The sequence below is a fragment of the Lepidochelys olivacea genome (genome assembly GCF_965140295.1).
Source record: "Lepidochelys olivacea isolate rLepOli2 genome assembly, chromosome: 11".
Classification (NCBI taxonomy): Eukaryota; Metazoa; Chordata; order Testudines; family Cheloniidae; genus Lepidochelys; species Lepidochelys olivacea.
The window spans coordinates 33,129,113-33,143,044 of NC_140421.1; the positions used below are offsets into that span (position 1 = coordinate 33,129,113).

Sequence of the window (13,932 nt, forward strand, 5' to 3'; positions counted from 1 at the left end):
ATTCTAAAAAACCACCACCTTTTTATGTAGTGTTTCTGCTTTACTCACTCACCATTCAGTTTGTTTTGGACTGCATAGTATGTGTGAAACTCTAGGGTGGGACTGTTTGTTCAGCACCATAAAATAAGTGCTGTGTGTCATTTACACCAGCAGTATATAAACTTAAGTGGGAACATAAGAGAAACTGCAACTTCTGGTTTTGGTAATGTAACAATTTCTGATTTTTTTTAAAAAAACTAAAATTCCAGTATCTCTCCTACTATACTGAGCAAAAACCCTTTAATGGGAGTTCTTAAAATTTAGGAAAAAATAAACTAAGACTTTAAAGAACCCTTAAATACACACTCCAATCTTGAAAAACATTTTCTAAGATTTAGCCGTGAGATTGTGCTTAAACAGTTGTAAAGGGGTATTCTGCTTTCTTTTGCAAAATTGTAAACACATCCAGTCTCTACCTTTGGACAGAGATCAAGCATGGAAAATTTCAGTCCCAAATGTAGTATTGCTACCCTCCAGTGCTGAAAAAGTCACAAGTTGGATCTCAAAGTGGCTTAAAAATTATGAGATTTAAAAACCAGAACTTTCCCATTACGTTCTGGTTTCTGAGCCATTCTGGTTCACTGGGGTCATATTTTCAAGAGTTTGTATGAAGCACGGGGACTAGAAATCTTTTAAAATGAAAGCCAAAATTCTCAGGTTTTTAGTGGCTGGAGAATAAAGAAAAATATTGCAAGCCTCTACAATGCTGCAAGTGACACACCTCAGTGGAAGTTATGAACACATGTAACTGATTGCTTTTACAAAACAAAAGCACAGCTATATCTTAAAGTTGGATAATGCCTGAATTTCCTAGTGATGAGAACAGTTTAAGATTTAAAAAACTTAAATTTCAAAATTAAAGTGTTTTAGAAACAGTGATTCCAGAAGCTTATCGCAAAAGGAGTATCTAAAATATTATTTAATAATATTATTATTATAATATTATAATAGCCATTGTGGGAACCAATTTAGTCAAAGTGGATCTTAAAGAAAAGCTAATAAACCTTGTTTATTCCCATATGTAATACATTAATTATAGATAACTTTTAGAAGGAGTAACTTAATAAAGACATAGACATGGAATTTAACTCCGTAGCATGAAGTTAACTTTCATACTGTGCCTCACTTGAAAAAAACAGCTGTCTTTCCATATAAATAGAATTTCAGTTGTCATTAGAAATGCCATTTGATTTTACTCCTACTGAATTTATTGGAAGTTGCCTCTTAAGTAATGCTGATATGGAACCTCAAGAATGTCAACAATGTTAAAACTTTCTCTGTACTAGTTGATCAGAGCACCTAGAGATATAAAGATTTTGTAATTTTTGTATTTTGTAATTTTCTCCAGAAGTGTGATGTTCCAGTCCTATTACTGTTAACTTCCCTATTTGTCTAGAATATGAACTGCAGCCTTTGGATGTGTTGGGAGAATGGAAATACAAAAGTCAAATTAGTTGCAGCTACTGCCATACACTAAACTTTTCCAGCAATTCGAAGAACATTTTGTACAGAAGTTAGTCAGCCAGCAGTATTTTGCAAAGCTCCCATACAGAACTGTCTTTAATATGCATGCCAAAATAGCTATTTATAATTTCAGTGCTGTTGCACAATGTCTGAGTCAGCTACATAGATACCCAACTACTAAACAATTTTTTCTTAAAGTAACACCCTCAACCCCCCCACCAGTGATTGCTATGTTTTGTTTCCATATGGCCCTGTGCTTTGTAGGCCTTCTCTGGTAGGGCTGCATGTAATTACGCTAGAAGTTGTGTAGCAGACCTACAAAGTGAAACTTCCCTAATGTACTCCCTGAGCAAGGGGATGGAGAGTCAGGATCCTATCCTTTACGCGTCTGTATAATATATTTTTTGGGAACATATCAGAGGAGTAAGGAGAAGAGAGGCAGCAGAATAGGAAAATGGTTGTGGCCTGTAAAGAAACAAGAACACTTAAGAACAAAGTGAATTTTACGAAAATGTTATGTGAAACGTTCTTACAGTAACAGCATTGGTTTACTTTGCTAATAAGCCACATTACCAATTTAGTTGACAAACTGCCCTCCCTCGTTTCATCTGTTTTGTTAGGACAGGATTTCTTTTCATCAGAGTGCTGCTCTAGAGGATGGCAAAAATGTAATTCTTCATCATGTTCAGTGTTAAGGTGAACCAAACAAATGTAGTTTTGCCCTCTACTACTGCTTTGGTGTAGAAAGATGGTCTGTGTCCTAAGGGGTGGGGGAGGGGGAGGGGTGTGTGTTTTTTTACGAACAATTTTTTTTTACATTTCTGCCTCATTTCTGTAGAATCGGAGTAGTGGTATCACACCACAGGAAACCTGAACTTAAAAGTTCCTCTTTCCTACCCTCAAATAATAGGAGGGGATATAGAGACTTCAGCTTCCGTAAACTGACAGAGTTCTACAGTTTGGGTTACAGCTGCATGTGTGACAACTATTCAGATCTTCCAGCAAAAGGATTGGGTCCTTGCTTCTCTCCTCTCAGTATAAAAATCCATTAACAGCTTAATGTCAGGGAGGAATCTGAGGCAGCAGAAAAGAGAGAAGCTAATTCTCTACCTCTTCCCCCTCCCCTCCCCCCCCCCCCCCAAAAAAACCCACTAAGAAAACAAAACAGCCCACAAATCTTTGCTTAGATCTAAGAATTGATATCGCCCATATCTTAAGTCCAAAACACTTGAAGATAGAGTGCCTGCTTTAATTTTGAAATTTCCTGACTCTTGGTGCCACCATCTTAATAGGTATTCAGTCTTCAGAGCATGACTAAAAACGCCACCTTGATTTAAAATTACATGTAATATGCATGTTGTTCTCTAGGAATCCAATCTGTTGCATAGTTCCAGTAGAGACTGGGGAATTAGAGAAAGAGGAGAAGCTCATGAAACTCCTTGGAAGCTTTCTAGTTCCTCTCCAACTCGCTACTCGGGGACACTTGATCGTCCATGGTCTGGAAGATTTTTGGGAAGCAGAAGCAGATTGGTGAGACTTGCTAATATATAAAATATATGGGGAACAGAGGTTTTACTTACAAATCTTCCAGGTCGAAAAACCTGCTAGTAGGAATCCCCTGCTATGTTGCTTAAAATAAGTTTGATAGACTCAGTCAAGTTAACAGTGAGGGGGAGGAAGGGAAAGAAGGGGACCGAAGTTGTTAACAGACATTTATACAGCAATTATAAAGAATTCCTTGAATTAGATTTATTTTAGATTAGTTTACAAATAGTTAAGGCTACGATTTTGTCATGGTTATTTTATGTAAAAGTCCCAGAAAGGTTAGGGGCAATAAACACAAATTCACGAAAGCAGTGACCTGTCTGTGATGTTTGCTGCTGCAGCTCCATGGTTTCTCCTGTCCTCCCCACATGTGAGACTGTCCTCTGTCATTGGAACCTGGAGGAGGCTGTTGCCTGTCGCAGGACCCCACAGGGGGACCGGGAGAAGGCTGTTGCCGGGGCCCTGCTGGCTGCCAGCTCTAGTCCCACGGCCCCAGGGGCTGAAGCAAAAAATGTCAGAGGTCTCTGGAAGGCACGGTTTCTGTGACATAAATATTGCCTTACAAATAGTTAAATATAAATTTGAAGGGGACATAGCTCTGCAAATCCTCCATTTTAAAATTTAAAGCAGTTGTATGCATAATGGGGGAAAGACGGCGGTGATTACTTGACTCTTAAATGCATATTGTGGCCCCACCCATGCCCAAACTAACACTATGGCACTCCCATGGCTCCATGCCTTCTAGGAGTGAGGCAATAGTTTTAAGAGTTAAGATGAATAAGGGGAACTCTTGTTTTAGGTTGCTTGCTGGTTCAGACAGGCATCTGTTACACCCTGATCATGTTTTCAAGTTACTTTGACCCTCATGGTTGCATAATTTTAAAATGGAAGCTGAAATTTTAATATTTTGTGACTCCAGGAACTGGGGCCTAAAATGTCTGCCTTCATCTGGGTCTGGTCCCCACACAGAATTGAAGCTTGCTATTTATGACATTTTATGCACAATACTGAAGTCAACAAATGTTTAAAAAAAATTAGTAGTAAGACAGAACACTGGGCAAGCCATGGAAAGGTCTGTGACCTCTTAATATAGGGAGATATTTGGAAACTTTGCCAAGAGAGAACATACAGTCTAAACAGGTTTCTTACACCAACTTAAAAGTTGAAGGTAGGCAGAGTGTGGGTGAGAAAACAAATGGTGTGGGGCTGCCAACCTTCAGGGGAAGTCCTGGTGTGCATGTAGTTGAAGTACAAGCTGTGCCTCTGCTTCTCAAAGGCCTGTCCCGGTAGGTAGTAGGCACTGCAGGCTTTTCAAACTGGTATGTTTTTGGGGTTCTCTCTCCCCATAAATTTATTTTTTTCCCCTAAAGTGGCTTTTGAGCTGCAATGCAAAGGGATGTTGCACCATACAGTACTTTCTGAAATTGTTGCTTTTAGGTTAGCTTCATTGCTCAATGTGTGTGATTGCTAAACAGGGTTACGAGTCTTGTTTTGTACTTTGGTTTGGGAAGCTAGTTTCTATATTATTTATTTTTTTTTTTTTAAATGGCAGGGAGGACAAATGTCTAGTACAGCTCCCAGTCATAAAAAGTAAAAGCAGCTGCTTTGCATAAACCCTACATAAAAAATTAAGCTTTTCCTTAACTCTCTTCAAATAAATTTGAATTGTGATTTATAGGAAGGATCTGCAGTAATAGGACAGGAAGGTGAAGTATCAAGGCAAGCTGTAACTGACTGGTGCATGAAGTTATTTTTTTGTTCTGGTTACACAAATCTTAGTAAAACTATACATGTATGCCTCATTTCCTCTAATAATAATATTATTAGCCCTAATAATTTTATAATTCTGCCTCCTAACTTGTATTAGCAACTAGCAGTCAATTGTGGTCTACTGCTGATCGTATAACTTGCAGTTCAGTGTTGACTATAAGAAGTTATAACATACATTTTATCCAGTCTTCAGAAGCAAGAGATTTAATAGCTAGCCAAACCTATAACTTTAGGTTGCTAAAACAGATGATAGAATAATTTGGGGGAAAATATATATCAAGAACATTTAATAAAATGAGCATTAAAAGATGGAATTGAGCAGTTAAAGCTATTTGTGAACTGTAAAGGCTATTATAATCTTTACTGTCTCTTCAAAAATGTAGACAATATGGAAAAAAATCAGTGCTGTGACACCTTCATGTATTCAAACATGGCTTAGTGACAGTGTTCTGCATATCCGAGGGAAATGCTTTTCAGTGTTACAAAACAGTGTAATGGGGAAGAGAGTTCCTTAAGAAAAACTGATTAAACCCTGGGGTTGGAAGGAGAGGTTGGGGGGTGGGGGGGAAAGGAGAAGCTAATCAAGGCTACTGGCATAAGTCCTAAAATACAGCTAAAGGACTATTTTTACTAAATCCTTTTAACTGTTTAACCAAGTTATGCTTACTGTGAGGTAACTTAGCAGCTTTTCTATAGCACGCCTGTGGATCTTTTCCACATTGTTTTTATAAGCAAATTAGGTAATGCAAATTGTCTTGCTGACGTTACCAAGCTGGTTCTAGCCATATATAGGTAGGTAGTTGAAAAGCTTGTTTTTTTTTTACAGGTAAAAAGTTTTAGTGAAATTACTTTCCATAACTTCTTTTTTTATATATATATAAACACTCAGTCTACATCCTCCTCCTCTCCTCTTTCATCTACTTGGTATGGTGAATCTGAGAGAAGTCAGGGAGCATACTCAAGACTACATAACCAGCAGCGGGATAGTGATTCAAAGAGACCTAAGCTTTCCTATGCATCTACCTCTTCTGTGAGAAGTAATGGCTTAAATGCAGTTTCAGGTAAGAGATGTCTTTATTACTAGTGCTAAATAAGATGTATAAAATGTAGTTCTGAACAGCAAGCTTTTACCAAGTTGTTGTAAATATCTGCTGATAAATACTGAGGCTTTAAATACTTAGATATTCAAAATAAACTTTAAACAGCAGAAACAAACTGTTTTCACAATTTTGGTATCCTTATCAGTGTCTAGGAAAATATTAACTTAGTGTTTTGAAGAGACCACTTTATTAAAATCACTTTTTTTAGTAGAAAACATTCCTATTTAAAGGTGAATGGAGTGACTAAGGTAACCAAATGTCAGAGTCCTAAGGAAGAAAGTCTGCAGCTGTTTACTGATGCAGTTTGGAACCAAAATTTAATAGGTACACAAGAGCAGTAGGGCACATGAGAGCAAATTCTTCCCTGTATCCTAGCTATGCCTTTCACATAGCCCTGAATACCCCAGCTGGCCAAAATACTATGGGCAGAGGTGGAGCTGGAAGCAGATTTTTTTTATTAAACCATGGGCTAAAGGTGGCCATCTTGACAACAGAGCTTTCAAGACAATATTAGACAACATTGAGCTGATATGGTTTTAGATTCTTAAGAGAATGTTTAATCCAACTACTGCTGGAGTTAAGGTTGTAAATATGTGTCTAGAATGTGTGTCCATGGGGTGGGAATAGAATTAAAAACTCAGTTTAAGTGTAGAAGCTAAAACTAAAGTTGAAGGTAAATTTAAAAAAAAAATCAGAAAGTTATGAAAATACCACAGACTACCTTAGGTATGGTCTTGTAACCCTACCCCTCTCTATTCAGAATATTTGCATATCTTCAGAACTGATTATGAATAGGATGCTTCACAGCATCCTATCAGACATTAATAAGATTACCCTCAAATCATAATAATACATGTATGCCATTGACCCTTCTATTCACTCTGCTTTGAGAAGACTGCGGTTCCAAGAGTTCTCCTCTTACTCTTCATATAAAGGCTAAAGTGAAATGTAGTTTCTCATCTTCCCAGTATACTTCTGTCATGTCAGACATGGAGTCATTTTAAAACCGTGTATATTCCCTGTTGTTGTCTTCAGTGCTTTGGTTCCTAGCAGCTATAGAAACATTAGCTGGTGTCTACATCCAAGGTTATACAACTTAATCCAAGATGGATGTGATTTTAAGGTGGCTTCAGCCACAAGTGAGAAGTGATAGTATGGATTTTAAGAAGGCCACAGAAACCAGGGATCCTGGCCAAACCACCAAGGTATCAGAGGCTTGGCGTATCACACTTACCTTACATAGGATAGAATAATGGGGCAGAGTTAAATTGGCTTGGGGTACTTGAGTGGTTTTGCCATACTTTGCAGTATTTTAGGATTGTGGGTCTTGGTAGGGTTGTTATAAACTTATAACTTTAAGAAAAATCCAGTGTTAAACACAATGAAAATGTTCTGTCAAGACTTCCTTCTTGTATACAGACCTGTATTTATAACCTTATGTCCAGCTAAACACTCTTCAAAATCTGAGAACACTGGCAATTTGACAAATGGTTGGATTCCACTACCTTCCTACCTACCTACCTCCACTTTGATAATACATTGTATATTCAGTACAAACCATGGCATCATTGACCATCTCTGCTTTCTGTGGTCAGGTGGGAACCGCAGGAAACCAAAAGTGATTACAGATTCTGATCTTACAAACCCCTTTGCACATAGAAATGTCCATTGTAATCTGGAGTTTTGTCCACAGGATTGAGACTATTACTACACTGATTTGCTTTCAGATGAATGGGCTGGTGCCCTCATTTGAAAACTCCTGACTGTCGACATAAAACATAAAATGGAGAAGGCTAAGGCTCCCTTTGTACGTTATTGATGCTTTGCACATGTATGTTTGTAATGCAGCTTCAGAAAAATATTCGGTGTATTTACTGAAATAGCTACTCATAATAAAGCAACATTAAATGTCTAAAGGAATATTTGATCCTTGCTTTTTTTTTTTTTCTTTGGCTGGTCCTCAGACTGAAGTAATATGTGTGTTAAATTGTATTTAATTCCAAAATAGTACACCTCTACCTCGATATAACACGAATTCAGATATAATGCAGTAAAGCAGCGCTCCGGGCGGGTGGGGCTGCGTGCTCTGGTAGATCAAAGCATGTTCAATATAACCTATTATGCAGTAAGATGATTTTTTTTTTTTTGGCTCCCAAGGACAGCGTTCTATTGGGGTAGAGGTGTATAACCAATGTTTTAAGAGAGCCACTGAAGAAGCACATTTGTTCTTACCAAATCTGAAATACCTAACTCCTGCTTAGATGCTGAAGCAGTTACAAAAAAAAAAATTTACAAAAAATAAAATTGAAAAACACTTGCCATTTAAAAACAGAACTTTTGTACTGTGAGCAGAGCAGTTAAATTTTTAATTACTCATGGGCTGAGAATGTGTTCTGAGAAAACAAGTTTTAAGAAGCTCCTTTAGCATCAATGCAATTATACTGTAATACACCAAAGCAAATCAGATGTTTGAGTAAAACTGGCATTGATATTTTTGTGATACTAAAATTTTTAAACTACCAGTAGGATTTATACAGAGTTCTTGTTTTTTAGATTCCTCATGGAGGTATAATCAAGTTCCTAGATCTTCATCAGTGGTACTCAGTTCTCTGGGAACTGAGCTAGTGAGAGAGAGGAGAGAGCTAGAAAGGAGAACAGATCCATCTGTTAGCAGTCTTGTGGATTATAGTCACAGGAGTGGTGACTTTACATCTTCAGCATGTATGTATTATGCAGCTGAAAGCTTGCAAATGCATAGGTTGTTTGCTTAACTTTGTTTGTTATTCCTTTAATGTTTCATGTCACATGTAAAAATATAACAAATGTACTTTAATTCTTTATTAACTCAACTTAATTTAATTAACTCAACTGGTCAAACATGTAGATAAGAGTTTAACTTGCTGTCTAATTGCTGAACAGTTATCTCTGTCTAGATCCGGGTTTGAAAATGCCTTTTATGCATTTAACTGTAGATACAGTGGCAAGCTATTTACACCAAGCTGCGGGGATCTGTTGAACGGAGCTCTGTGTTGAGTGAAACATTCTATTGCCTTCATGTGAATTTTCAGCAAACCTCTCTGCTCCCTCATCTTCTCAACCTATTTTCCAATGAGAGATTTGTTTAACCTCTTAAGTGTTCCCCAGTGGATGGAGAATAAAGTATAAACTAGGTTATTTGACTAACAGATCTATACACTGTGTCCCTCTTTCCTAACTTGTCTCTTGGCTGAGTGAATCAGCTCATATCTCACATGTAGACCATTTACCTACCAAGAGATTTCTACCATGCATCTTTTCAAGAGTAGAATGTGTTGAGAAAACAAGTGCAGAACAAAAATTACAAGTGAGTAGCTGTTGGCGAGCGGAGTGCACATACAACCAGCTTGAGACACTTACTTATAACCTCAGAGGGCTTTATAAAAAACTTAACACAGACTAATATGACTTTGGGGTTCAAAGCAATCTTTGGACTTGAGTATTTTAACAGAACCACATAATCCTTATGCCAGGCTTTCTTCCTATTTAAGCTGTTTTGGCCTTTGTAGAACCTACCTATCCAAGGAAAGACTCCTCACATATCCTTCTCACACCCAGTACACCAGTGCTTTAATGGTGTCTTCATGTAAAACTCTGCAGAATCCCCATTCTTATGGGTATGAGAAAATAAAGGAAAAATATAGGCCCCAATTCTGCATTGTGATGTGGGTAGTCAGTCTGCTGTGCTTGCATGGAGACTTTCAAGTCAGTGGGACTTCCTGCATGTACAGATCACAATGCAAGATTGGGGTGCCTTAGTGCCTAAGGAAAGGATCTCTGTTTCCTTGCCAGTGGTAGCCTAGCATTAGTGTAGAAACCTTGCTATGGCCCTAGTTGTGCAAGGAGAGCTATTTAGAAGGTTTCCTGCACCTGTGGAGAGCTATTTACTTCAAAGGGGTTCTGCCTGTGCAGTTCTCTTTCCAGTTTCAGGGCTTGTGTATCATGAGTTCAGAAATGTCATGTGATGCAGTGGATTATAATGCTATGCTATACAGGGAAACATTTGACTCCAGTTAATGAACTCAATTTTTAAAAAACAAGCAAAGCAGTTTGTTTAGTTACCTGGTTGCTTATCTGTTCCTCCTTTTTAAAAAAGATTCACTTTCTCCCAGCCTCCTTCCTTAGGGGAAAAAAGGTTATCTTCAGCTATGGCTGCTGGTCTTTTGGGGCTCAGACATAAAACAGGAACCCTGGTTCAGCTGCTGTAATGTCGAAGGAGTTGCTCTGGGAGTTAAGTCCTTGTAGTGGCTACATTCTGAAGACAAACTGCAGGATCTAAAGAAATCATGCATCCAAAGAAGCAGCAGATGGATAATTAAAAAAAAAAAAAAAAAAGCGGGGGAGTAGAAGGGAGGGCAGCAAATTAGAGGACTCAAGAATAACATTTTAATTGGCTGGTTGGGTCATATGGCTGTGTTAAGCCAATTGACATCTGGATAGCAAACTGAGCAACTGAGAGCAATAATACTAAATGATTAGTCATATGACCCTGTCTGAGCCAACTGGATAGTTGAGCCATTGAACAGTGTAATAGATTCTAAAGTGTCAGTTGTTCATGAAAGCCAATGTTAGTAATACACTTGTTAGTCAACAGTTACTCTTAGTATAACTAAATTTTTTACTGAGGGATTATTGAAATTATGGGTGTGTTTTTTTTTTTACTGCATTGGAGTTATTTGAGCACTTAGATGTTAAACAAGATGCTTTTTCTTTTCACTGCATCTGATTATCATTCCTATTGAAGTTGTAGGACATTTAAAGATCTCTAACTGAAGCAGCTACTACTAAACTTAATCAGTAGTGGCCACATAACCTTTGAGTAGTTTTTGAAACTACAGTTTCTGTTGTCTCTTGTTTTCAGGTTTAGCTGGGATTAAGTATTCCACAAAGCTGTTAAACTCCTTTTTTTTTAAATACTGTAACTATATCAGAATGCCTTTATTTTGGGAGAGGAGGAAATATGCTTTATCTATAAATTTTGCATTCTCGACATATTTTAATGACTGTTATATTTGTCTCTGAAATTCTTAGACTGATCTGAATATTTACTTCAAAAGGCCCAAACTGGATTGAAAAATAGGTATTAAATAGAATACTGTTTATATATGCAGTTTGCTATTAAATATAAGTATTGTGCTTACATAATGTCAGTTGACAGATATATTATTTTAATGTTCATTAAGTTGATCCCTCCACACGAGGAATGCTGAATCATAAGGTGGTAGTTTAAATAAAATACAGATAAGGATTGTGGGGTATGTGCATCTGCTGTGGACTTAAACTGAAACCAGTGCATTATCTGGAATCTACGTAATAATCTAATCCTGTTCACTAAGAGAACAATACTCAGTTTAGACTGTCTACAACCTATCTTGCCAACCTTTAAAGTCTTTAAAAATGAGTACAACGTAACCCTAGACTCACTGTAATTCAGTTGGATAACTTCTAAATGACTGTACATTTTGTGTCGCTTTCTTCAATTCTTCTATTGTAGATCTTCAGGATAGACCTGCCTCTTCATATGCACAAGGAGCAAGACCAAAAGATAATTCATTGAGCACTTTGAGGCTGAATACATCCATGAACCGCCAGCTGCCTTCTGAACATGAGTCAACTTTATTCTCCGGAGTCTCCAGCAGGAGCTCTTCAAGATCTAACTATTCTACAAGGGAAATGGAATCTTCCCAAAGGAATATACAGCCAGAGTTTACCCACATTGCCATTAGAGATGAAATTCCTTCCATAAGCAGCACTGAAAGGGTTGCGTCTCAAAGGTCACTCAGTGAGCCTCCAGCAGATACTGAAGGAAGGCGTACAACTAGACAATTACTATCTCGTTTAGCTTCTAGTATGTCATCTACATTTTTCTCACGGAGGTCTAGCCAAGACTCATTAAATGCAAGATCATCAGATTCTGAAGATTCATGTATTGTCCCAAGAGTTCAAACTTCTACCCAATCTAGCACTAATGCAACTGCACGTCCTGAAGTTCCAGGCATTCAGACACCTGAAGCTTCTCAGGGATTTAGCTTCCTTAGACGAAGATGGGGTTTATCAGGTGTTTCACAGAATCATAGTTCTGATTCAGATCCTGAAAGTTACAGACAAGAGTCTGAAAGTAGAAATACAGGATCCTGGTTATCATCATCTCTAAGAAATAGATGTACACCTCTCTTCTCCAGAAGAAGGCGAGAAGGAAGAGATGAATCTGCAAGAACCTCTACCTCTGACACACCTGCTAGATCACTACACCTCTTTAGGAGAAGAGAGTCTAGCGAAGAGACTCCACTTGAAGCACAGAACAGCTCCCCTGGGGCTGCTGCCAACAGACCACCAACACCAGCAGTATCTAGCAGTCCTACAACTACTGCTTCCACACCAGATTCAGCTCGCAGTAGAAGAAATTCTGGAATATCAGGAATTCTTCCCGGATCTTTATTCCGGTTTGCAGTACCTCCAGCATTAGGGAGCAGCATATCTGACAATGTTATGATAACGGTAGATATTATTCCCTCAGGTTGGAATCAACCAGATGGAGAAGAAAGTGACAAATCTAAAGTATTACCTTCAAGAGATCCTGAAAAACTCCAGAAAATTAAAGAGAGGTAAATCAATATATTCCCAGTCAATAAAACATCTAAATGGGTTAATAGACTTAATGAGACTTTTCTTTAAAGTTTTATTTAAAGGGGCCTCTTGTTTTGAGATAGTTGCAGCTCAATTCTGTGGCACCTACAATGTCACTATCTTCAAACAAACTTGTTTTAAACTTTTTCAGGTTTGAGAACTATTTGTCAAAGGGATTAAAGTTTGGAAAAAAAAATGCCATACACGTGTAACTTCCACCTCTATTTGAAAAAACTGCTTTCTTCCTACTCAGCCTCCTGTTAGAGGACACTGAAGAGGAGGAAGGTGACTTATGTAGAATCTGCCAGATGTCATCTGCATCTTCTACCAACCTCTTAATAGAGCCATGCAAATGCACTGGAAGTCTGCAATATGTTCATCAGGAATGCATGAAAAAATGGCTGCAGTCCAAGATTAATTCTGGTAAGGTAGACCTTTTTTAGAACAAGGTCTTTTCCAGATTAAATGAAAGGTGTGTTGTTGGAATGACTAACTATTGCAGTAAAAATCCTACAATCTTGGAAGGTCATTTGATTTGTTAAATGTGCAAAACAGTTGGATACAAACCAAGAGAAGCATGAAAATTCTGAAAGGTATACCTGGCAATCCTAGTTTGTCTTTATACATGTAATTTTCAAAGTATCCCAAAATACTTTGGGATTTCTGATTCAATTTCTGGTGTTGCTGGGATTTACTAGTAAGATGGTATAAATACTCTACTGTGTATTTTTTATTTGTTAAAATACCTTACATTTTGATCATTTCTTCAGTAGTATATATGCTAAATTGGGGGGAGAGGTAGATATGCTGGAGGGTAGGGTTAGGGTCCGGAGTGACCGAGACAAATTGGAGGATTGGGCCAAAAGAAATCTGAGGTTCAACAAGGACAAGTGGAGAGTCCTGCACTTAGGACGGAAGAATCCCATGCACTGCTACAGGCTGGGGACCGACTGGTTAAGTGGCAGTTCTATGAAAAAGGACCTCGGGATTACAGTGGATGAGAAGCTGGATATGAGTCAACAGTGTGCTGTTGTTGCCAAGAAGGCTAATGGCATATTGAGCTGCATTAGTAGGAGCGTTGCCAGCAGATCAAGGAAAATGATTATTCCCCTCTATTCAGCACTGGTGAGGCCACATCTGGAGTACTGTGTCCAGTTTTGGCCCCCACACTACAGAAAAGATGTGGAAAAATTGGAGAGAGTCCAGTGGAGGGCAGCGAAAATGATAGGGCTGGGGCACATGATTTCTGTGGAGAGGCTGAGGGAACTGGGCTTATTTAGTCTGCAGAAGAGAAGAGTGAGGGGAGGATTTGATAGCAGCCTTCAACTACCTGAAGGGGATTCCACAGAGG

General features: G+C 38.2%; 1 protein-coding gene across 6 annotated transcripts in view; it reads left to right on the forward strand.

The window, feature by feature from the left end:
• Positions 1-13,932, forward strand: part of MARCHF7 (membrane associated ring-CH-type finger 7) — a 34,946-nt gene that overhangs the window by 12,310 nt on the left and 8,704 nt on the right. For 5 of the 6 annotated variants that reach the window (XR_014713678.1, XR_014713679.1, XM_084644101.1 and 2 more), the window contains 5 exons: positions 2,872-3,033; positions 5,708-5,879; positions 8,472-8,639; positions 11,449-12,559; positions 12,835-13,004. Coding sequence is in view for 4 of the 6 variants with exons in the window: in XM_084644101.1 (XP_084500227.1) it covers positions 2,872-3,033; positions 5,708-5,879; positions 8,472-8,639; positions 11,449-12,559; positions 12,835-13,004 (1,783 nt within the window). In the remaining 2 variants the exon portion in view is untranslated. The remainder of the gene's footprint in view (positions 1-2,871; positions 3,034-5,707; positions 5,880-8,471; positions 8,640-11,448; positions 12,560-12,834; positions 13,005-13,932) is intronic. The other variant, XM_084644102.1, reaches the window with a different exon arrangement.